Source organism: Mesoplodon densirostris, chromosome 2, assembly GCF_025265405.1.
Source record: "Mesoplodon densirostris isolate mMesDen1 chromosome 2, mMesDen1 primary haplotype, whole genome shotgun sequence".
NCBI lineage: Eukaryota > Metazoa > Chordata > Mammalia > Artiodactyla > Ziphiidae > Mesoplodon > Mesoplodon densirostris.
Window position 1 is genome coordinate 131,885,750 of NC_082662.1, and position 25,154 is coordinate 131,910,903.

Genomic DNA, 25,154 nt, shown 5'->3' on the forward strand with positions numbered 1-25,154 from the left:
TCATGCTTCTCAGAAAATAAAATATGCTAATCCATATATCATTTTTCCACTGCGTAGAGCAACTATATCTAAAAACAAAAATACTATTTTACTTTCCTTTACTATATTCCTCCACAACTTGTGGTGTACTTTCATATCTTCTTTTCATTCTGCTAGTGAGATATATATACATATACGTATATATACACATAATATTTAGATTTTAGATATTTGCATTATGCAGGGCAATCCATAAGATGGATAGATGCTTAGTATTAATACCATTGAATACAATTTTCATAATTTTATACTTTAATTACTTTTGAAAGAGTAAAGCAAGGGTAAAGCAAATTCGAAATGAAAAAAGGTGACCAAGCTGGCATTTTTCATTTCAGACTTTATATTTGGACTACTCAGTGGGACAGATTATAATAACAAAATTTTGCTTTTGCAGGGAGGTCAATCTTTGCTTCTGCATTGCCTCATCTCTTTTAATCCCATCCAGTTTATTTTTCATCTCAGAAACTATATTTTTCATCTCTAGGAACTCAATTTGGGTTATTTTTAGATCCTCTATATGTCTATTTAAGATGTTGATGCTTGCCTTTAACCTTTTTGAACCTATGAAAATTAGTTATAATAACTGTTTGAATGTCTTTGTTTACTGATTGTACCATTTTTCAGTGTCTTTTCATTAATTAATTTTTCTCCTTGTTATGGGTTATATTTTCCTTTGTCTTTGCATCCCTGGTAATTCTAGATTGCATGTCAGATATTGTGAATTTTACTTTACTGGTTGCAGGGCGTTTTTGTATTTTTTTAAATATTTGTAACTTTGCTCAAAGAGGTAGTTAAGAAATAGTTTGATCATTTTGAGCCTTCCTTGTAAGCCTTATTAGGTTGCAACTGAAACAATTTAGTCTAGGGCTAATTTGGTCCCACTACTAAGGCTATACCCATTGAATACTCTGTGTATTGAATACTCTAGTTGATGCTGCATGTATTAAATTATATCAAAACATATTTGTATAATCTTAAAGCAATAAATGCAACACATAAAAATATTTAAAAAATTTTAAAATTAACTTTTATTAAATAAAACAAAAATGTTTTCTTCTAGTAACTGTAGTATTTTAACATATTTAAATACTGTATCCCTATGAAATTCATTTTGTTAATAAATATGAAAAGAGAATCCACCTTTATTTTTTACAGGTGACCAGGGACTTGTTCAAACACCAACATTTAACTGTATTACACAAAACATTATGCCACTGGTTTTTATGGGTTATCATTATAATTAACAGTTTTATACAACCGTTGTCTTGTGCTGTTTGTTGTTCAATGTCTAAAATTATTGTTTAATATATATTTTTTTTTACTTTTAGCAGTTTAAGCCAGGAGAGTAAATCCAGTTCCTATTACTCCATCCTGTCCAGAAGCACAGGTCTTAAGTGAAATTGAATACCAAAGAAACAGTTCCAAATTTTACAACGGATCTATCACTGGTTGTTAGCATATCTTCCCACACCCAAGACACCAAGATAACTTCTACTCACTGTTAAAGCTTTATGATGAGCAAAACTTCCACCACTGTGCTTCCTTAGCATGTGAGTATATTTTTAATTTACTGGTTATATATATTCTCTAATTATCCATTACTTTGTCCTTCTTTTTGATTAGATATTGATATCCACATGTTCTTTTCTAATAGCTCACAGAAATTTCTCTCATTAACAACACCAATAGAAATCACAATAAAAATCGCCTTGGGGGACCAAATTTATATCACATTACCAAGTTTTTAATTTGCTCCCATAAAACTTCTGCAAAATACAACCACTATCTATCATCAGTATCATTAGAACAAAAACAAGGCATTCTAATCTCAAAAGCAAAATATTTTATTTAACTTAATAAATTTCACATTATAAAACTTTTCTCATAGCAGCATCCTTAATTCCTCAGTATTCACTAATATTGGGGGATTTTTCTTTCAGTTATTTGAGACTAAGGATGATTTTATTCATCTCTACAGCCTGGTACATATATGCACAATGTTTGTCAAAAGGTGGATATTCAAAAAAATTCTTGACTAAATTATGGTAATTCATGTGATCAGTTCTGCAGTTCTTAAAACTTTAAATTACTTGTTAATTCTAAGAGAAAGTCAGATAATTTTTAGAAGGATTTCCAAACCATGCTAAAGTGTCAGCCTTCATTTCCTTGTCTGAGGGAAACAGGATAGAAATAGATGGTTTTAAAGTTCTCCAAGCTTCTGTGTCCTTTATACATCCACAATTTTAATCCTTATCATTTTCAAGATTTGCTAAATTATTTGAGGTGATCCATTCTCTTATTAAAGTTACATATTTTATGGCACATACTGAGCATATTAACAAATAACCTACTGATAAATGACAATGCCCATAACACCAGGTTAATCTGATTTCCATGAAATGAGCTGTAACTTCAAGAATATTAATTCATCTAATAAGGGTGATGATTTACATAATGTTGCCTAAAATATTTCTCTTGATTATTTAAGAGAGTTTTCCTAGGGGTAAATAGCTGGGAAGTCAATAGAAAAAAAATACAACCATGATTAATTTAATTCCAGTCTAAAGGACTCCATATATAATGTATTTGAGAAAACCAAGTCACTATTATAGATTCAGATAAATGGCTGTATATATGAGATATTTTTAATGTAACCCAAATTATAAGAAATAGTTTTTTGGTATAGAAGCAACCACTCTTTTACCTAAAGGAAACTATAAAATCTGAGTTCATTGTAAATTTGCCTCATTGCCCTCTGTTAGTTTGTGCCTGCCCCATCCTTAGGGGCCCAGTTAAGGACTATTGTATCATCCATACATCAGAAGAGGATGTCTGTGTTCTATGTTGATAGTCAGTCTAAACAAATATTTATACAGTTGAGATCAGAGATATAAAATGTCAGTTCCAAATCCACCCATGATGGCACATATACCAGACAGATGACAAAGGTTATAAAGGCCTGTGAAATACTTGAATCATATTTTGCAACCCTTGAAAGAATTCAAGTCGGAGATTAGCAGAAACCAGGCTCAGTTCTGTCCATAATCCCCTTTATCTGTCTTCTAGCCAACAAAATGAAAACCTGAAGCCAAGCTGACAAATAGAGTGTGAAGGGCCTTCTACTGCATTTAAGAAAAAACTGAGACTTGCTATAGGTAAAAATTATCTTTTCTATTACTATTATTGTTGATGTTGTTGTTATTCATAGAAATAATGAAAAAAAACCTAAATAACATTATTCTGCTGGATTCTTTATGTAACACAATAAATTAACTCGCTTCATATTACACTGGGCATATAACATGAAAACATGTGCAGAGAACAGAAATCAGTATCTGTAAAGACAAATTCCCCTGTGATAGAGAAATCTATTATTTTAAGTCCAGACAATTAGATCTATTAAGGTGTAAGAGTGTTTCAGTACAGTCCTGCTAAAAGTAAAGCTTAGAAGTAAATCGGAAAAAAAAAAAAAAACGGAAAACTGATGCCAGTTAGATATAAAATATAAGATTATGCTATGTATATGGGACAGGATAGAACTCTGAATGAGGTCACATGTAGGGAAAGCAATATTAGTGACAAATCAACTAACGTCCTTATTGAGCATAGACATTCCAAGAAGGGTGAAGAGTACTGTATATTAGATGTAACACTCATAATATTCAAGTTAGTTGTAAAAGAAACAAGGTAAATGCTTTCAGTCAATATGATAGGCTGAACTGATATTGAGAATCCTTTCTTCCAATCTGAACACACAGTTTGTTATACTTGTGTTTTCTTTTATATGTTGCTTTTACATGTAGGAACACATAAAAAGCAAATGAACAAGCTTACACAAAAGGGGGGGGGGGATCCCCAGTCTCAGGATTTAAGGGGAAAAAACAAATTCAACATTAGAATAGTGAGGAGGAGTTGAAACCAAGAAATTCAAGGGGGCCCTGGAAATAATAAGCCTTGTTTTTGAGGGCTGGCTTTAAATATTCGTTGTCTTATCAGAAAACAGGTAGATGCTGTTGTCTTATCAGAAAACAGGTAGATGCTGGAAAACAATAGAATAATATCTTCAAAGTACTGAAGACATATAGCTGTCCAAATTAAAATTCTACACCTCTACACCTCATTTTAAAAAACTACTCAAGAACAAGAAGTAAAGAAATTTTCATTCACAGACAAAGAGGAATTACCACCCACAAACTGTAACTACAACAACAAAAAATGACTAAAGCAGTAGCAGCAGCTATTGGAATTGTCTGAAGGCATTAAAAAATATTCTGATGCCTAAAGCCAATACTTTGAGATTTTTTTTTTTAACCAAAGTGATCTAGGCTGTGTTTCAATAATGGGAGCTTTAAAAAGTTCTCACATAATTCTCATGTGTTTTAGGCAAGATTGGAGACCATTGTACAAAGAATGTCCTTCAGTAAGAAAGAAAATAAGCATAAAAAGAAGTAGGAAGGTGCACTGAACAGTGACCAGCAAAGAAATTTGTAATGTTGGAATGAATCTGAATAACGGTTGAGTGTAAAAAATAATAGCCAATGGGGGTATATACAAAGTAAAACTAAAACACTAGATAATATACTGAAATACTGGAGATCAGATTTAAAATTTGAGGGGTCCATGAACCGCTTAGGAGGAAGATGAGATAATTAGTTTTAGACTTTTTGAAGTTAGAAATATATGTCAAATTTTTCAGAAAACACTAAAAATGAATACTTCATATATGATTCATAAAAAGGTAGACCATAAAAAGAGAATGAAAAATGTGTTTAAACGAAGTTAGTACCAGGAGGGATAAAACATGGAAAAATAAAGGAGAAATAGATCAATAATCACAATACATTTGATCACAGAGACAATAAAAATAAATTTAAAAATTCCAGTTTTTGCTGCTTACAAAAGACGTATGTAAACTATTTTTAAGATGCAATGCAATACTTCACTCGAAATAATTAATTATATACATGATAAATGATTTTCGAGATTACATATTTGGCATGATGACATGTATACAAATTTTTAAAACTCAAAGCAATCATGTATTTTTCATGGATTCATTTGCATATAGTAAAAACTTCAAGCATGGATTCAAAGTATTTATATTAAATTCATGATACCAGTTACCTAAGAAAAGGAAAAATGGGACTGAAATGAGAATAGAGAGGAGAGAAAAGAAATGTGTGTGTATCTGTGTGTTTGTGTGTGTGTGTGTGTGTGTGAACACATGTACAACAGTCAAATATGTGCTTCTTTCACAGCATGATTCACTGTATTCCATCACAATATTAATAAGATTTCATACGATATGGGCATCTCTGCAGAAATTAAAATTGTCACATGCTTATGTGTATTGGGCAATGAGCTCACCTTACTATTTCCATCCATTCTTCAATTAAAATCTAGAAATGTGAATGGGCTGTTAGAATTTAGTTAGTGAGCCAATTATCTTTACGGAACATGCTAGTTATGCATAGCTTTTCCTTGGCTTAATTATGTTTTAAAATAGCAGGCATTCATTTTACATCTTTAACTGATGGCTATCACACACAATTAGTTTGAAATTTCTTATCAATATGCTTGAAATATATTTGGTTGAATCATTGGAGTAATCTTTCTTGAACTTACCCAAAAGTATGTGTTTAGCCTTCCTAAACACAGTGGCACATTTCCAAATACAAAGTAGTTGCATTAGAATTATTCCTAATATGAAGACATTCAATATTTGTGGAAACAAATTTTCTCTTGAAAACTTAGCTTCCAGATGGAAAAAAAATAGGGGTAGACATGTATTTAAAGGCAAATTTGAAGATGAGAAATCAAAATTCCCATTCCATAGTGAAAGAAAAAGGGTTAGTAATTACAGAGAGAAAGGCAAATACAATGCAAAAATTATTGGAACATATTTTGCTCAATTACAAACAAACTTACATGGTAAGTTGTAGCTTCCATTATTGCACCAATCTGTAGCATATTTTAATATTTTCATTTTGAAATGAAAATTTTAAAAAGTCATCTATTGTTTTTTTAGAAAGTATCTAGAGTGGTTGAAGTGAAATAACTTTCAGAAAATGTGTTAAAATGGGGCTACAAAAGACTTAGGAGGACATAAGCTTGGTTCTTATTATTGACAGTTTGCAAATCAACCATGGGGATACACATTATTTGCAATTTAAAATGAATGATGATTCTATATACATATATATGCATCTTATCATATTGATTATAAACCAAGTAAAATCTCGTGAAATCTAAGTATGTTTGAAAAACTTAAACCTATTTTTATGTTTTTCCAAACACTAGAAAATGAAAGCAATTTCTGTTGTTTGTCATTTTCTTTTGGACTCCCTTGGCTTCCTGAAAATGATTATGTCAAGATATTGGAGAAATATTCATAGGAAGCAACAGAGGCCATGAGAATAGAGACCTACACTGCTTCCTCATTAGAAAAAATAAAATAAAAATTCCTGTCTGTCCATTTCAAATTACACTCAGGGATGCTTATAATATAGAATTTGAAAGTTGAATACATACTAGTTGTCAAGTAGTCAGCCCCGTTGATTACTCATGCATTCCCTCCTAAGTATGTTGTTCTTAGAATTCAGAGGGGTCCTTTAATCACACCCCCCATCTTGACCACTCACATCTCCAGATTTTCCTACTTCACGGCATATTGGTGTTTAACTTATTAAACAAATATTTGTTGAACAATTACTATGCATGCTAAGCAATGGGGATCAAAGATGAATGAATATTCATTTGTCTTTAAGGAGACACAGTCTACTGGAGAGAGGCAGAACTGTGAACAGATGACTGCATAAAGAGGCAAAGTCAAGTCTTATTTATTCAGAGGAAGAAGTCCCCGTGATCAAGCAACTAGTAAAATCATTTCATTGTGCAAGACATGGATTTGTGATTGAAAATGCACAAGCATATTTATCTTATTATCCATCATAGATGATCACCTATTATAATCAGTGAGATGTCTTAATGGCACAGCATCTAGAGGAGGACGTCATGCATGAACCTGTCATATTCAGAAAGTAAGGAAGTGGCACAGTGGGAACAATTCAGGAAAGTAAATAAACACGACAGTAGATTTAAAATCTACTTTAACTGTTCTTACTATTATTAATCTATTTGGGCAAGTAGTCGTTTTCATTGATGTTAGCATTTTTTCATCCACGACTTGAAATCAGACATTAAATATTAATATTATAAAAAATGTTACTAATTGAGTTCATTCACAAATTTATAAAAACAGATCAGCACCAGAGACCTATTTATTGGAAACAAAGTAGGTAGAACAATTAAACTCACTTATAGTTCCTTCTCAACCAAAGTGGACAGAAGTTTTATATGTAGAGGTCAATCCTGGGCCAGAGGCTATTTAGTATTTTCATCAAGTCTAGGATGATAGAAAAGCATGTGGATTTAGTAATTTACAGTTCTCTTTAGTTGACAAGACTGATTAATACTTTGTCAAGATCAAAATTCAACATGACCATAATATGACCTTGACAAATTGGAGAAGTGGTTTAAAACAATGCAATTTAATAAGTCTAAGGGTCAGATATGGGCTTTAAAGGGATTGGGAAGGAAATGGAAATTATAATAATGTAGGTGATACCATGCCAGTGAGAATGCATTTGTGTGTGTAATATAATATGTAACAAATAATATTGAGTATGACTTGAGTCAAGAATATAGCAATAGCTTTTTTTTCTCTCTCTCTCACCATGGCATAGTGCTTACTCACTCACAAATATTTCTAATACATTTCATCAAAATTTCCTCATTTAATCCTGTATCCCTGCTGATAAAATTAAAAGTAATTCTAAGATATATAAATGAAGAGAAGGGTATAAAGGTACAAATAAGTGGGTGAATATTATGAAATTACTTTGTATTGTGCTTTACAAATACGATTTATGCATTTATCTTGTTACTAACACATTCGTTCATTCATTCATTCATCAATCATTACATATTTATAGAACTTCTACTATGTCCCAGGCACTGCATTAGGTGCTGGTAATACAAGGTGTGGAAAAGCAAGCATTGTCCATATTTCTTAGAGCCTGCAGTCTAAAGAATAATTACTAATTGTAGTAAATATAGACAGGGTACTATGAGCCATGGAACAGGGAGCCTTTCTCACCTGGAAGGATGAGGAAAGGCATCCCTTGTGAAATGTCTTCTTAACTGATGTATGACGTAGGTAGCCTAAGGGGACAAGGGAGTAAAGGAGTAAGTATTTCTTGCAAAGGGGAAAGCAAGTATTAAGAACTTGAGCTTCAAAAAAGGAATGCTTCACGTTGATATTACAGTCTCAACAATTACAATTAAATTTCTGGTTGTTAATACATTGCATAAAAGTGGGGGAGTGGATTTCTGCCAAAATTGGGGCATATAGTTAGGATTAGAAATGTGCTCTGTGATATCAGTGACTTTAACATTGCAGTGAGACTGGGAGAAAAAAACGTACAAAGAGGCTATCCTCTGGACCCAATGGCACTGATGGACATCAAGGCTTTTGCTGAAGTAGAAAACCTGCTATTGATATTGAGATGCTCTTGAATGAAACAATGACTTCAAATAAGAGTTCCAAACTGAAACTCAGAAAGACCACCAATCTGACATGACTTAAATTTGAACTGCTTCTCAGATAGGCGATTTATACTTTGGGGTAAATGGAAACTGGGCTTGGTTTCACTAATGATATCAATGACATTTTGCTATTAAATTTGGTTTAATATTTTCATTTTACAAATCCCTAACTTCAAAAACTCTCTAAGGGAAAGTAAGGGGAAAAGGATAGGACTAACTTGTTTAGTTACATTACCTTGAATTTTAAATTTAAATTGAGCTGCGCTATCTCCACCAATGCTTGACTAGAAGCCTGCACAGTGAGTAGTTGTAATGGAGGAGGTTGGCTCATTTTAATGGCCACATCTGATGGATCTCAAAGAAATGCAGGTAAAACAACTCTCTGCATAGTTCATAGTCAATTATTTATACTTACTTGAAAAATGCCAAAGCCTAGAAAACTTTAAATGGTGGGTAATCAGCAACATTCACATTTTTCCTTGAGGTTTTCAGGCTTGTACAAACACATTTAGGCTTTGAAAGACACGTTTTGGAACTTTACTGGAGGTATTCTAAGAAATATCTTCATGTTAAAACAATCTCCAAATATTTTAGGAATAACTAGTATCTCTCCGTAAATAATTCATGCCTTAATTAATTATTATCATTGTTAGAAATTAATACTGAAGTATTTCAGAAAAAGATGACATATTAAGAATGTGACACTGCTTCCATGTCGTATAAGAGCACGAGGATATCTCTTATGAAACTTACTGCATTTTGCTACAACATTTTTGTCTATCTTCTCTTCCAGATTACAAGCTTCTTAAAAAATAGACTGTGCACAGATCTAACTTTCTGGCCTACATTTGCAGCACTGGAGACTACTATTGAAATATTAATTCAAAGGATATTTTAGAAAACATTATAGACAGAACTCTACCATCAAAGAGCATATATAAATATAGCATATTTTCTGATGTTATTGAATCATCTTAAGTATTGGTTAATGCAAATTTCAATCTCTAAGGCACTTCTACAACATACCTGAAAAATGATCGTCATCTTGTACTTGAGTGTCCTCACTGAGAAAGAAATTGCAACTCAAAATAGGTTTATTTCATTTTTAGGAAGCTCTAATTGTTAGAAAACTCACTCTTAAAATAAGTTAAAATCTCTATTCCTCAACTTCTATGCATTTTCTTGGTTTTTAAATTAGGGGCAACTTGATCTTTTTTTGATTTTACAGCTCTAACATAGCTAAAGCTGGCGTTCAGGTCCTTTGCCCACTTACCTACTCTTCATAATTATTTTTATTAAAAGAAATATATTGTGGTATAATATAAAAAATATACTAACTTGAATGTACACTTTAATGAATTTTGACAAATGTAAATATTTTGTAACTCTGTTTCCATCAAGGTAGACAATTTTCCTATTACCCCCCTCTGCAGTTTTCCCTTTCCTCTTTGCAGTCACTCTCTACTCCATCTTTGATACAGGCAACTGCTGATATGTTTTCTGTCACCATAGATTCATTTTTCCTTTTCTAGAAAGTCATATAAACAGAAACATAAAGTACATACTCTTGTGTGTCTAGCTTTTTTCTCAGCATAGCGTTTCTGAGATTCATCCTTGTTGCATTCCTCATAATTCTATCCTTCTACTGCTGTATGATATGACATTGTATGGATATACCACAACTGGTTCACCCATATAAATCTTGTTGGAGATTTTCTGATGATGGCCATTCTGACCGGTGTGAGGTGATACCTCAATGTAGTTTTGATTTGCATTTCTCTAATGATTAGTGATGTTGAGCATCCTTTCATGTGTTTGTTGGCAGTCTGTATATCTTCTTTGGAGAAATGTCTATTTAGGTCTTTTGCCCATTTTTAGATTGGGTTGTTTGTTTCTTTGATATTGAGCTGCATGAGCTGCTTCTAAATTTGGGAGATAAACCCTTTGTCAGTTGCTTCATTTGCAAATATTTTCTCCCATTCTGAGGGTTGTCTTTTCGTCTTGTTTATGGTTTCCTTTGCTGTGCAAAAGCTTTTAAGTTTCATTAGATCCCATTTGTTTATTTTTGTTCTCATTTCCATTTCTCTAGGAGGTGGGTCCAAAAGGATCTTTCTGTGATTTATGTCATAGAGTGTTCTGCCTATGTTTTCCTCTAGGAGTTTGATAGTGTCTGGCTTTACATTTAGGACTTTAATCCATTTAGAGTTTATTTTTGTGTATGGTGTCAGGGAGTGTTCTAGTTTCATACTTTTACATGTACCTGTCCAGTTTTCCCAGCACCACTTATTGAAGAGGCTGTCTTTTCTCCACTGTATATTCTTGCCTCCTTTATCAAAGATAAGGTGACCATATGTGTGTGGGGTTATCTCTGGGCTTTCTATCCTGTTCCATTGATCTATATTTCTGTTTTTGTGCCAGTACCATATAAATGCTGGAGAGGGTGTGGAGAAAAGGGAACCCTATTGCACTGTTGGTGGGAATGTAAATTGATACAGCCACCATGGAGAACTGTATGGAGGTTCCTTGAAAAACTAAAAATAGAACTACCATACGACCCCACAATCCCAGTACTGGGCCTATACCCTGAGAAAACCATGTTTCAAAAAGAGTCATGTACCAAAATGTTCACTGCAGCTCTATTTACAATAGCCAGGACATGGAAGCAACCTAAGTGTCCATCATCGGATGAATGGATAAGGAAGATTTGGCACATATATACAATGGAATATTACTCAGCCATAAAAAGAAACGAAATTGATGTATTTGGTAGTGAGGTGGATGGACCTAGAGTCTGTCATACAGAGTGAAGTAAGTCAGAAAGAGAAAAACAAATACCGTATGCTAACACATATATATGGAATCTAAGAAGAAAAAAAAAAAAGGTCATGAAGAACCTAGGGGTAAGACGGGAATAAAGACACAGACCTACTAGAGAATGGACTTGAGGATATGGGGAGGGGGAAGGGTAAGCTGTGACAAACTGAGAGAGTGGCATGGACATATATACACTACCAAACGTAAAATAGATAGCTAGTGGGAAGCAGCCGCATAGCACAGGGAAATCAGCTCGGTGCTTTGTGACCACCTAGAGGGGTGGGATAGGGAGGGTGGGAGGGAGGGAGATGCAAGAGGGAAGAGATATGGGAACATATGTATATGTATAACTGATTCACTTTGTTATAAAGCAGAAACTAACACACCACTGTAAAGCAATTATACTCCAATAAAGATGTTTAAAAAAAAAATCTTGGATATTTTGGTCATATCCAGTTTTACCTATTATGAATAATGGTGTTACACATTTTTGTGAACAAATTTGTGTGACATAAGACTTCATATCTCTTGGATAAGTATGAACTCTTAGGTAATTGCTTGGTCATATGTAAATGTGTATTTAACTTTAAAGCTTTCATGCTACAAGCCCATTAACAATGTATTCATGTTTGTCTAGTTCCACACCAAAACTTGATATTAACAGTTTTTTAAATTTTAGACATTATAGTGGTATGTAGTGGTATCTCATTATAATTATAATTTGTACGTCTTTGATGGAGCAATCTCTAAATATATATAAATTATATATACTTAATATATATGTTGTATACAATATATGTAAATATTTTAATTAATTTTTATTGGAGTATAGTTGCTTTACAATGTTGTGTTAGTTTCTGCTGTACAGCAAAGTGAGTCTGTTATACATATACATATATCCACTCTTTTTTAGTTTCTGTTCCCATATAGGTCATTACAGAGTACTGAATAGAGTTCCCTGTGCTATACAGTAGGTTCTTATTAGTTATCTATTTTATATGTAATAGTGTGTATACATATAAAAATATAATTAGGCACTTAAAAATAAAAGGAAGACATGCAAATAGCCAATAGGCATATATTCATAGATACATATACTTTACATTTATATATATAACATATCCATAAATATATTTTTGCCATTTTCTCCCATTGGACTGTCTTTTTATTTTTGAAGTGTAAAAATTCTTTAATCTGTATATAAGTTCTTTGCCAGATATTGATATTGCAAACATTTTCCAAGTTTGTTGATTTTCTTAATTTTGATTTTTATTCAGCAGAAATTTCCCTTTCCTCTGTGGTTGTCACTGCCTTGTCAGGGTTGGGTTCTGACCCCTAGTCGTTGGAGTAGAGGCCGTCAGATCTGTTTCTTCGCTGTGTTTCTGATCTGCGGTGTGAGGTCGGGAGGACTGGAGCACTCCCACTGGGATAGAAGCCATTGAGTATTCCTCCTCTGGAGGTGTTCACCTGTGGGTATGCTCTGTTTTGTCCCCTTTCGCCCATTGTGTGGGCTTACAAAGTACACGGCTGTTGGTACTGCTCTCAGTCCCACCTTAACCATGGTTATGCCGGCAACTGGCCCTGGTGACTCAGGCATCCTTTTCACCAGGCCACTGGCCCAGATCCACTGAGGTCAGGTCCCAGGACTGCAGTAATGATGTACCTGGACCCACTATGTGAGATACGGCGGCAGCTCAGACTCTGGCCTGGCCAAACCCCAGCATGTATGTGCCCACAAAACCCACAGCTGCTAAAGCCAGACCTGTCTCAGCTGCAGGAGCACTTGTCCATTGGGATGTTCCCAGGTGCTGAATTTAGGAAGCCATCAGAGGAAGGGTAATGCCATGATTTGCACAGCCATGAGGAGAGATTTCAGCTCTTCTTCCTTAGTTGCATGTCCCCTGGAACTCAGCTGTGGTTTCAGCCCCATCTCTGCATGTGGGCCACCCACTGGCGTCTGCTCCCAAGGCTGCTGGAGCACACGAGCTTGTCAGGCAGGAGGATGTAGAAGCGGCAATCAGGGCAGGCAGGCTGCCCAGGTGAGAGGGTGCTGGGTGGCTATGGGATGTACGAGCCTGTCAGGCAGGAGGGAGTCAAGGTGGCAAGCTGGGCAAATGGGCCACCCAAGCAGGAGAGTGCTGAGGTGATGATGGCTGGGGGCATGTGAGCCACTCTGGCAGGAGCCCTTCCTAGTGCCTGTGGAGGCAGGGGCCGGTGTGTGAGGAGAGAGGCTGCAATGGGGGCCCCACCCTTTGTGCATCACTCAGCAGTGGCACTTTGCTTCTATGCTGGTCTGGGCTTCCTCCAGGAGCATTCCTTGTTGTGGAGCTCCTCGCTCCTATCCCCTTGAGCTGTCTCCTCACAGCCAACATCATTCCCCTTCCTGGGTCTGCTCTTCAAACCCCACATTCCAACACTCAGCCCCCGTGTGCACCAGTGGTCACCAGTGGCTGGGGCATGCAGAGCTGTGGCCAGACCATCTGTGTAGGCCTCACTCTCTCCTGCCTGCCACAGACTGGCTGCTGCACTGTTCTCTGAGCCACCAAATTTCTCCTTCTGCCCCAGCTTCTCTCCCCGCTGCTTCCCCAGATGCGGGAACCTCTTCTCACCTTCAGCTCCCGCTCCCCCGCCCAGGGTCACAGGTCACGTCCCACTTCATCTGCTCTTCCTTTTCCCTTCTTCTTTCTTTCGTCCTACCTGGTTATGTGGGGATCTTTCTTGTCCTTTCAGGTGCCTGAGGCCCTCTGCTAGTGTTTATCAGGCGCTCTGGGAGAATTGTTCCATTGTAGATGTTTTCTTGATGCATTTGTGGGGAGATATGAACTCTACATCTTCCTACTCCTCCGTCTTCTTGACTGACTAATCAGCAGTTTGAGTTTTAAAAGGCCACTTTTTCCCCTTTTTTAACCTTGGTTTCAGGTTCTACCTAATTTAGCTAATTAGGCTCAGTCTCAGGTCATTGTGGTCTGTATTTACATTTCTGATTTGTACCAATTTGCAAGACAAAGACAGTTGCTTTTAATTCCCCAAAGAACTGGCCTGTCACCTAAATATATTGAAAGATTGATTTGCCCCACTACGTTTTCTTTAATTTGCTTTTCTGTATCAGTGAGAAGATTTCCAACTAGACTGAAATTTCAGAATTCTATAGTCTAGAACTTTATGGTTTAATTTATCATACCTTCAAAACTTGCATAAGGCATTCAACAAAGACCCTCTTTCTGAGTGCACAGATTAGACCCAGAGTAAAGTCTCCATTCTTTATTTTTATTATCCCTTAAATATTAGCTGTCACTTTTTACTTTATATTGTATAGGCTCAGGTAATCCCACTGGTTTCCTTTAGTATGTTTAATTAATATTTCCTTCATATGCCGTCTTATAATATCAAACAGGGGAAGAATTCCCCAGTGAAACATGTCTATCCCACACAATATAATTAGGCAAAAGAGAGGTAATTATCTTATACAATGCCCACTTAAACATACCAATTTTTATAAAGACTCTGGGGTCCCCAGAGAGTGGTTGAGCCAAGGGACTCAGGCACTTTTGTCAACCTTTTAACTTGATTAATTGGTCTAACTTTTGCCCCAAGTAATTGTTGGTCAGGTATCTCAGTGTAATTTTACATGTATAAAATTTACATGTAATAAAATATACGTATTTTAAACTGGGGTAAATAGGGCAGACTTGTTTGGGTCTGGCCCTTTAATGTTGATGACAAGTAGGAGATCCCTTTGGCCCATCCAATCTTAGGTAGTATTGTATCCAATCTTTGATTTATCTCATTAATGTCTGTTTTATTTATCCCACTTTAAAATAACCATCTAAAGATTTCTTATTCATTTAGGAGAAGTCCCTTTAAAATTTTCACCTTGTTGGGAAAAAGTTTTTAGACTTTTCCTTCAGTTTTTTTCCCTGTTACTTAACCTAATTAACAATAATTATTCTAATGTTTTTATTAGCATCTGTAAGACCCATTTAGGGGAAGCAGAGACCACAAATAAGGTCTCCCCAACCAATTTTTTGGGTTTGTTTGAAACTAAAGGAGTTTTTAGGTTAACCATTATATGTCTAATTTCCCACATTTCCCCCCCATAGGAGCCAATGAAACAGCTGTTTATAATGAGAGCTCTCTAAAAATTTACCAATTTAGAAGTTTCTCCAATTTGAAGGATCCATGATCTGCCCATAAATGAGGTATACCTTAATAGTGACTCAAACCAATAAGACGCAAGAGGCTTCCCCACAAAAGAGTGTAAAGGATGCTGTCTAAATAAGATCCAGAAAGTTTACTCCCAAAAGTAGTTTAAGAAAGTAATGGTCTTTGTTGTACAGGCTGACACAATGAAGGTTAGGATGGCAAAAAGCCCCCGAGAGTTGTACAGTCAGACAAAAGCCTGCTCAGAATCCCAGTCTATTTGACTGGCTGCCAAATGTACACCATATAAGTACTTTTGGATGGTAGTGACCAAGTTCTCAACACACACACACACACACACACACACACACACTGAAGAATATCAGAACACTTACATTTCAAAGACACAGGAAGAGAAATGCAAGTTTCCCCTAGAAAGCCTTTTGTTTTTTTGAAGTCAGAATTCTGAAAAGATGTTTTTATCAAGCCAGCTTTTTCTAACTTAACTGCATATGCAATAAAAGAGTCCTATCTTAGTCATTTTTAGGGCAAGATTTTCTTTAAGTCCCAAGTAAGTAAGCACTTGTAAATGTAAATTTTTTATGTACATAAACCTGGCCAGGATATCCGTTGGAGGCTGGAAATCTGTTGTTCCTTTTTCTTTTGTATTGAAAGCTAAGTTCCCCATTCTGAGTTCAATTTGTGAAGATCACTTTTATTTTGACAAACTCTATTAAAGTAGCCAATTCAAGGAAGACAGGTTAGTCTTCCACCTAATTACCCAGTCCAACTTTTACTCAGTGTCTTTCACCTGAGCAAAGTCTCCCCAGTCTTTCAACTGAGGATAAACCACGCAGTGTCTAAACTGAGCAAGATCTTCCCAGTGTCTTTTAAGTGAGGCTAACCCACTTGAGCAAAAGTCTTCCCAGTGTTTTTCTACTGAGGATAAGCTCTCAGTGTTTAAACTGAGTAAAAATCTTCCCAGTGTCTTTCACTGAGGATGACCCAGGTACTTCTTCTTGAAACCAAGTTTCAAGGATAACCTACTACTCAAGAGAAGAGTTTAACACCACTGAATAAAACTTAGGATCATCAACCAAAACTGGAGATCCAAGAACCAGGAGATACTCACCCAAATTCGTCTGGACACTCTGAGAAAGCGGACAGGCCCAAGAAGCCTCTGCTTGGTGCCGGGACTCTGGATCCTCATAGAGTTCAGGCAAAGAAGAAAAGTCTGCTCTGGGCCCCTTCATTGGTTGCCAAGACTGCTGACTGAAAAATATGCACAACCCAAAAGGAGAATTATGTTTTATTTGGCAGATTTTCTGAGGACTTAAGCCCAGAACACAGCCTGTCAGATCACTCTGAGGAACTGCTCAGAAGACCTAAGGGAGGCGTCAACAAAAACCAGGTAGTCAGAACATCAAAAGATTACTATTAATTAAAGAAAACTAGACATCTCAAGTTAAGGACTTTAGCACTTTTCTATGTATGAGAAGATGAAAGAGTCTGGGCTCCGTGAAATCATTCCTTTGATATGCACCTTAACTCTAGAATCAGTACCCTGTTTTTCTCCATCCCGAATCCCCTCAAGGTGAACAGTTGAGGGTTCCTGCTTTGACGTCTGACTTGATGACTGCAACATCCTTTGTCTACTGATATGGCAGGGAACATTTTTCATCCACGGGTAAGAAATTGAGGAGAAAATTAACATAATTCAAGATATAAAACCATTACAATACTAAAAATTCCCAAATGTCAAACAAACATAAATACCCTTGACCTGTAAAATGGAAGATGCCAAAGAAGGGAAAAAAAGAAACAATAAAGAAAATGTAGAAAATAAAGCATAAAATAAGATGACAGAAATCAATAACAGTAGAACAATAATTAAATAAATCAAGATAAATGTTATCATAAGATTTTTAAATTTCAAAAAAAACCCATCAAACAAAACATATTGAAAATAAAGTAATAGAGAAAATTTAGAGAGCAAATATGAATGCAAAGAAGACCTGTTAGGTAGTTAGTCAGACATTAGCAGCAAGGAGGTGACAGTGGTGAGAAAGACAAGAAGAAGAAATTGAGTCACACCCAGCCATCTGGGGACTCTCCCTTGAATCCACCCAGAACGGGAGAAACTATGGTCGGGTGGTGGGCAGCTTATCCTGATAAAGAGAGGCACAGTAACCCAAGGGGACTTCTCCAGGCTGTGCGTGCCCAGACCAGACAGGCGTATAACCTATAGTAAATCCAAACTCATTATACCTTAATTACAATAAATTACATGTGGTTTTGCCCCTCCCCCCACCCAGTAGGCATTTCTTGGGGATTCAAGGATGAGAGCATGCACAGCAGAAAACTTGTTACATAGCTCCGGACTGTCAATCAAATAATGATCCTTGTCACTCACCCCCACCTCTCTGCAAAATGCTCCTTAAAAGCGCTCGTAAGCCTTTATAGGAATGCTGCTTTCAATTTGCAGAAACAGTACACCCATCCCCCCCCCAACCCCGAGAGTGTACCTTTGCTTCGATATACTTTGCTTTGCTTTGGGCTTGCTTCACTTCGCTGAAATAGCCTGTTCTCAGAAACAGCCTGCTCTTTCTCTCTCCTTCTCTCTCTCCCTCTCTGAGAGTGTACCTATGCTTAAATAAACTTTGCTTTGTGCTTAAGCTTAACATGGTAGTTTGCAATCCTTTGCTTACTATCATGGAACCAGGGTAGCTGGTCCAGGCCTTCCACTGACCTCCTCGGTTGAAGCTATTTTGTTACAAACATGTCCACATGGTGAGAGACCTAAGTCTAAATTTTGATAAAAGGTTGAATTAAGGTAAGAATATCATATGGGAGGAAAAGACTGTAGGAAAAATAGCAGATGTAGGAGATATGTTTGTGAAAGTGCACATTCATAGCAATATAGCCAAATAAACTCACATGCCCACGTTCCCACTAAAACTGTATAAAATTATGACCAACAAGCAGAGAATACACATTATTTTAAAGCCCTCATGGGGCATTAAGACATATTTACCATGTGAATCCTTCAGTGAATCTTGTGTTACTGCTAAGGGATAGAAAGTGGTGTCATAAGGGAATTTTGTGTAAGACTCAAAGCTCCCTTTCTATATGGTTCAGGCTGGACTTGAAGCTTCAGGGGCCTGAGAGGATGGGGCTGGAAAGGCAAGGCACACTCAGAAAAGAGAATACATACATAACACACTAGGGATATCTGAAGAGGCTGCTCAAGACCTGGCTCAGCCCCAAGGGTTTGACCCCTAGTCCTACTCTTCACCCTACAGCCCTTTAGGGTCAGGACCTTGGCTCACCCTAACCCATTCCTAGCTTCCGGGTATAGCATGAGTGCACATGTGTGAATGTTAATGTTCTCTCAAAATTTACATGTTGAAATCCTACCTCTTACAGATAGGAGGCGGGGCCATGCAAAAGTGCTTATGAGCTTTCATGAACGGGATTAGTGCCTTATAAAAGAGACTCCAGAGATATCTCCAGCCTCCTCCCATCATATGAGGATACAGAGAGAAGGCTCCAGCTGTGAACCAGGAAGAGAGCTCTCACTACGGGGTGGTCATACTGGTGACTTGATCTTGGGCTTCCCAGCCTCCAGAACTGTGATAATAAATGTCTGTTGTCTTTACTCTACCCAGTCTATGGTACATTGTTACAGCAGCCCTAATGGACTAAGACCACATACTGCAAAATTTATCTGCAGAGTGGGGACTGTCTTATCGTTGCAAACTAAGAAGTTGGGTTGAGACAACATATGAAAGATTTTTTTTAAGTAGAAAATTATGGATTATTGGATTTGAAAGTACTAGAGTGGTTAAGGAACATGAGTACGTGTGTGTGTGCGTGTTTGCAGTGTGTCCCAAAAGTTTTTGTGCAGTTTAAAGATTTACTAACTCCAGAATTATAAACACTACAAACTTACAAAAACATCATTTGAAGGTTTAACTGTTACCAGATGCAAGTCTGTGTGCCTGATGCACAGTGAGGCTAAATACGGAAACATCAGAGTTTGGAGCAGAGAAGGGTTTACACAGTGCCATGCAAGAAGACACGTGGCTCATGCCCAGGAAAAACCCCAAACTCCCTGAAGGCTTTCAGCAAAGCCTTTTTAAAGGCAAGGTGAGGGAGGGGCATGGCTAATTGTTGCAAATATCTTGGTGTTGGATCCTTTGTTCTAGCAGCTGGCCAGATGGGTCAGATCCTGGTCAGGTCACATGTTCCTGTAAACCTCCAACAAAACAATTATTATTCTCTGTTCTGCAACTTTTTATCTCCATGAATGGGCTCTTAAAAGTCAGAGCCTTAGCAATAGGCTATCCTGTATATTTCAGGCTATAGGCAACATTGTTTTCCAAAAAGTGCAGAGCCAGCCTGGGTCACAGGGATGGAAAGAGTTAGCTCCGGCAACAAAGCATAAAGATTAAAGTAAAAAAGATCTAATGTGGAGTCAGATTTGTTCTTCCCTATTACATAACTATTTATCATTCTTTCATACTTATGAATTTTGAAAAATAAATTATTTTAATTTTTGTGTGTAGTTCCCTCTGATAGAAAATGAGGCAAAACATACACTATTCAAAATTCACAAAACTAAATAAGTGTAAACGAAATTCAAGTTCTATCCCTGCGTTTACACAAGACACAAACATGATGTGGGAAAGTTGGAGCTGAGGACAAAGGAAATCCTGAGTAAAAATGTCTGTGAAACAGCCAGTCTTCCAGGGTCAGCTTAAGATGTTCAAGAGTTATCAAATTGGTGGGCCTCAAGTAAAGGTGTCTAATGGATGAAGGAACCAGGTTCCAGATGCAATGAACAGAAAATTGGCTAAGGTCTCTCTCACAGGATGAGAGTAGTTGGAAGGAGGGATCTGGAAGCCCCAGGAGGGTGCAGGTGTCTGTGGGTCTGGATGGGAAGGCGGGGCAGTGATTCAGCCTATTTCTCTTATTGCCCCTCCCCCACACTCAGGAGCCCTTTGTGACAAGGCCACTGCTCTGTGATGCAGGCCTGGGGTTCTGCCATCAAGTGAACTCCCAGTGCTCTGTTGCCTGAGGGCAGCAATGCAATTCAGAAGATGGAGAATCTCTTTTCTTCGAAAAACATTGTTGCTATCTGGCTGAGATGCAGCCCAACTTCCTGGGTGATTAATATCATCCTTGGGTTCCTGTGTGGACTGGTGCTCTTCCTAATGTTACTTCCCTGCTTCCAGAGTAATCCATTCTTAGCACCACCTAGGAAACATAGAAACATCAGGAAGGTAAGAAACCTTTGGCTTAATCCCAGCAGAGATTATCTCTTTTTTTCTTATTCTTATTTCCACTTTTCTAAACCACCTAGAGAGACTCCTGAGATGGGAACTCTCAGAAAAGTATAGAACATCATCCTTCTAGGGAAAAGCCAGGCCAGAGAGGGGTTAGAGTGGGCATGAGGATTTCTAGCCTGAGATCTTAGACCAGGAGTTCAGGTATGGTAGAGGGCTCCAGGGCAAGTCCCAAATGCCGTGACTAATAATGGTCAAGGACTGGATTACTAAGAGTTCAATCTCTGCAGGAAGGCTGACCCCTGAGCCCTGGTTCACCAGCCACCTACCCACAGCGGGTGTCACAAGTGAGACCTTCCTCTGTGTTGGGGCTGAGCCCCTGAGAGCCTGAGAGAAGAGGCTGGAGTGGAGGTCTGGCCTTGGGAAGCAGAATCCTATCTGACAAAGCTCACGTGGGCATTTAGGTCTGAGAATGTGTGTGTTTCTTGATCAGAGGAACAGTGACAGAAGAAATCTATGGTGATTAAAACTTAAAAAATCCTTCTTGGGCTTCCCTGGTGGTGCAGTGGTTGAGAGTCCCCCTGCCAATGCAGGGGACGCGGGTTCGTGCCCCAGTCTGGGAAGATCCCACGTGCCACGGAGCGGCTGGGCCTGTGAGCCATGGCCGCTGAGCCTGTGCGTCCGGAGCCTGTGCTCCGCAATGGGAGAGGCCACAGCAGTGAGAGGCCCGTGTACCACAGAAAAAAAACAAAAAAAAAAACAAAAAAAAAACCTTTGCACTCTTCAAAGAAGAAAAACTGAAAATATTGTTATCCACTTTAAAAATAAGTAAAAGGGGGAAAAAACCCACAGAGTTTTAGTTAAATGTAGAAAGTCATGTTGTTCATGAACACAGCTTGCCTAGATAGAGGACAGTGAGAGTTGGGTGTTCGCCCCTCATTTTTTCTTCTCTCTCAGCATCAAGTAGAGCTGAAGGGGAGGAGCAGGAGTAGGAAGAAAAGTGGATCTTTGAAAGGTAAGCCTTTGCCATTCAGCCCTGCGCACCCCCGAGAGTTAGCTTCCATCTCTCCTAACCCTGAGGGCCCAGCTTCACGGTCTCTGAGGATGCCAGTGGCAGAGCTTATTCCTCAGGAAACAGAGCCTGAGCCTAATTAACGTGGAAGCACTTTGCAAAGGACAAACCCTTTTCAAGTGAGACTTACCATCACTGTCAGGGACATGTGGTCTTGGACACTGATACTTGGGCTCCAGAGTCTAATCCTCCAAAGATTTCCCTTAAAGGGCCATTGCACTCAGCCTCCTGAAAGACTCTTAGGCCTCTGCCTTCACCACCATGACCCAGTCTCCTGATTTCCAGCTTGCAGAGATTGCCTGGAAGAACTGGAGGGGACTCACAACCTGGTTTCACTTCGGCAAAGGTAAAGAATCTTTCCCCTTCTCTCCTGGGTCGTCCTTCCTCCCAGAGCCTATAATGTGACCCCAGCCCTGGGAGGGGGAGCCATGGGAGGGCGTGGCTAAGGCCCTAGAGTGAGGGAGAGCAGGAGCTTTATGAAGTCAGTGTGGGGGCAGAGGAGGGTTCTTGGGCTGCAGGTGCCCAGCCCTGCCTGTCCTGTCCAGCCATCCTGGCCCCATCTGCTCTCCTACAGCTGCCTGGGGAGGCTTCCTGGCAAGGACAACTTTCATCAGCTCTCATGTCAAGACCCTCCTGGTGAGGCGTGCAAAGCAGTGCCTGCTGGAGCCTGTGGAAGATACTGCTCGAAGGGTTGGGAACCCTGCATGAACACCTCCTGTAGGGTTTCCTTCCTTGATCCAGACACTCGAGAGGTGCTGGAAGCACATATTATAAGGTTTGGGGTAAAGCACAGGTGGACCCTACCCCTCAAGGTCCTCAAGGCCATAAATGTCTTTAAGTTGAAAAAGTTCCAACCCTCCACCGTTCTGCAGTTTGCCTCTTCCCCTGCAGCTACCTGTGTGTCTGGGTCCCACTCAACAGTCCAGTTTGCTGAGTTCCTGGAGAAACCTCCTCAGGCTCATTCAGGAGAGAAGGTGATAACAGAAGAGTCAGTTCCTACCCTGAAGAGGCCTCTCCTTGTCCCCTCAACTGTGTGTAAGGAAATCCAGAGTGCCCTGGGAGCGATTCCATCTGGTGACTACCATGGGCCCTCAAAGGCTTCTCTGACTGGACAGGAGGGCAGGCCACCTTCTCAGTCCCTCACACTCAGCCTTGTGGGCAGAACCTGGAAGAGTGAGACTGTGGAATGGGTCAAGAGGGACAGCCTAGAGCCAGGTCCAAGTTCAGCAATGGTCAGGAATGAGCCAAGAGAGGAGAGTGGTGGTCAGGCCTCAGGAGACCCCTGCCATAGGGTAACAGTGATGGAGGTGAACTTAGGATCCCAGTCTTTGAGAGGTGAAGAGGCCAGGGAGGCTGTGGAGGCCAAGCAGTCTCCTGCTCTTCAACCACAGTCTCGTGTTATCTTGGAAACCAAAGTGTTGACAAAATCCCAAACCACAAATGTACATATGAGGAGTTTAGAGGTGCCAGGGGCCAGTAAAAGTTTCCTACTACCTAGAATGTCTGTTTTCCAACATCCAGGTGAGCCATGCCTTAACATGGAGGTTGCTAGTGAGTTTAACTCCAAAGTAAAGGTACAGTCAGACAACCAGCTTCAGGACTTTCCCAAACACAGGTTCCTTGCTGCAGACAACTTGGCTTCTCAGGTGCCTCAGTGCCATCCCCAGAGAGTCCTCACCAGAGACAGGTTAGCTTCCCAGGAGCCAAGTGGCCTTATGGAAGCCCAAAGGAGCAACCTAGGGCAGCAGGAGCCCAAAACTTCAAAACTCCAAGACTCATGGAAGAGCCAGAGCAAGATGATTGCCCCTACTTACAAAAGAGAGGACTGTAGGAGGCATAAACCAGGAGAGCATGAAGAAAGGTTTAAAGAATTAGGGACCTCTCAAGCTGGAAGTATGAGCCGCCCTGCCCAGGTCAGGGGAATAACAGACTCTATTGGGAGCAGATGTCTCCAGCGCATGCCAGAGAAGAAACATAGCCCTCCAGAAAGCCTCTTCAGAAAAAGGATGATGCTATTTTTAAAGTGGATTTTCCCCAAGAAAAAAGTCAATGGTCGAGATGCTCTGCAAAAAAAAAAGCCCATATCAGCCACTGCCCAGAGTCACGGATCAGTCAAAAGCAGATCAACCTTGAAGAGTGAGACTGCTGAGGGTCGGGCAGGCATGACAGCTGTTGGACAGATCCTAGAAGAAAAAAGAGCGATTCACCATGGACTTCATGCCACAAAGTTAAATGGACACAAACTGGAGTTCCAAGTCCCAGTATGTGGGCGTTTCTGCTGCCACAGGCTTACCTCCTACCCAGAGCAACGGAGAATGATGGGTTCTACAGCCTGCAGTCATAAAGCCACCTCCAAGGGCCAGAGTTGTTCTATCAGGGAAAGGGAAGTCAGACACCAACATAGTTTGAAAAGTGTAAGGTTCGAAGATGAGCAGCTGGGCCTAAGGTGCCTCCCATCCTTGCCCCCCAAGAAGGGTTTGTTTCCAGTTAGTACCTGCCAGTATGGGCCAAGGATTCCAGGTGCCCCGGCCCGCCATCAACACTGTCCAAGGCATTGTCATCTTTGGGGAGGTGTCTTGCCTGGTCGACAGTAAAATCCTTCTTTAGTCTTCCCTTTAGTAGGAAAACATGTCTCCAAGTAAAAATTCAGTCCATGTAGAGAAAATGATTTTCTCATTAGCACATCCAAGATATTTAATGTTCCCCAATACATATATGTATATATTTTCTAATAAAAGCATAGTGTAATGGCTGCTGTCTGTGCTGTGCACTTTGTCTTCTAGAAGGGAAGGGCATGGAGGGAGGTTGACAGTAGCATCACAAGCTTGCTCCTTGTCTCGTGTCCCTTCATTGCACCTTATAATACTGTCATTACACAAACAAAAATTACTCTAACAATGAGATGGGAAAAACCTATGAAACCCACACCCAAGGATCTGGTTCAACCAGTCTTTCTCCTCCTTCTATGCTACTTTGAACTTTATGCAACTGTAGTGGATAGGTTTACACGATAGGGCTGGAGATTCCAATTCAGGCTCCAGGAAGTGTCAGAGCCAAGTGGATGGAAGTTTGGGGGGAATAGAGTATGGGCTCTGAGTTCAGAAACAGGAGAAAGCTTGCCCCTGGATCTCTTGGTAGGGAATATACAACATCTGCTCTTAAGAGTTCCTTCTCTCTCTGATGAAGGTTGGGAT

The 25,154-nt window shown here is 38.9% G+C and overlaps 1 protein-coding gene across 3 annotated transcripts; it reads left to right on the top strand.

Annotated features, from left to right (window-relative positions):
• The first annotated feature begins 12,299 nt into the window (after window positions 1-12,299).
• On the top strand, window positions 12,300-24,712 carry LOC132484399 (putative spermatogenesis-associated protein 31C1). Of its 3 annotated transcripts, none has more exons than XM_060090915.1 (4): window positions 12,300-17,287; window positions 21,846-21,903; window positions 22,246-22,306; window positions 22,535-24,712. In XM_060090915.1, exons 1-4 carry the CDS (start codon window positions 17,261-17,263, stop codon window positions 24,552-24,554), a joined length of 2,166 nt encoding a protein of 721 aa, XP_059946898.1. In that variant the 5' UTR covers window positions 12,300-17,260; the 3' UTR covers window positions 24,555-24,712. The 3 variants fall into 3 exon arrangements, 2 of the variants coding, with proteins under 2 accessions (XP_059946898.1, XP_059946897.1); XM_060090914.1 differs by lacking the exon at window positions 12,300-17,287 and adding an exon at window positions 20,144-20,885; XR_009531174.1 differs by lacking the exon at window positions 12,300-17,287 and adding an exon at window positions 20,870-20,885 and having other exon boundaries at window positions 22,170-22,306; window positions 22,535-22,572.
• The last annotated feature ends 442 nt before the right edge of the window (window positions 24,713-25,154 follow it).

Coding starts and splice junctions, on each gene's coding strand:
- LOC132484399 (XM_060090914.1), top strand. CDS start 20,703: ATGGAGAATCTCTTTTCTTCGAAAAACATTGTTGCTATCTGGCTGAGA. Junction 20,886..21,845: donor AACATAGAAACATCAGGAAG/GTAAGAAACCTT, acceptor CTTCTCTCTCAG/CATCAAGTAGAGCTGAAGGG. Junction 21,904..22,245: donor GAAAAGTGGATCTTTGAAAG/GTAAGCCTTTGC, acceptor CCTGATTTCCAG/CTTGCAGAGATTGCCTGGAA.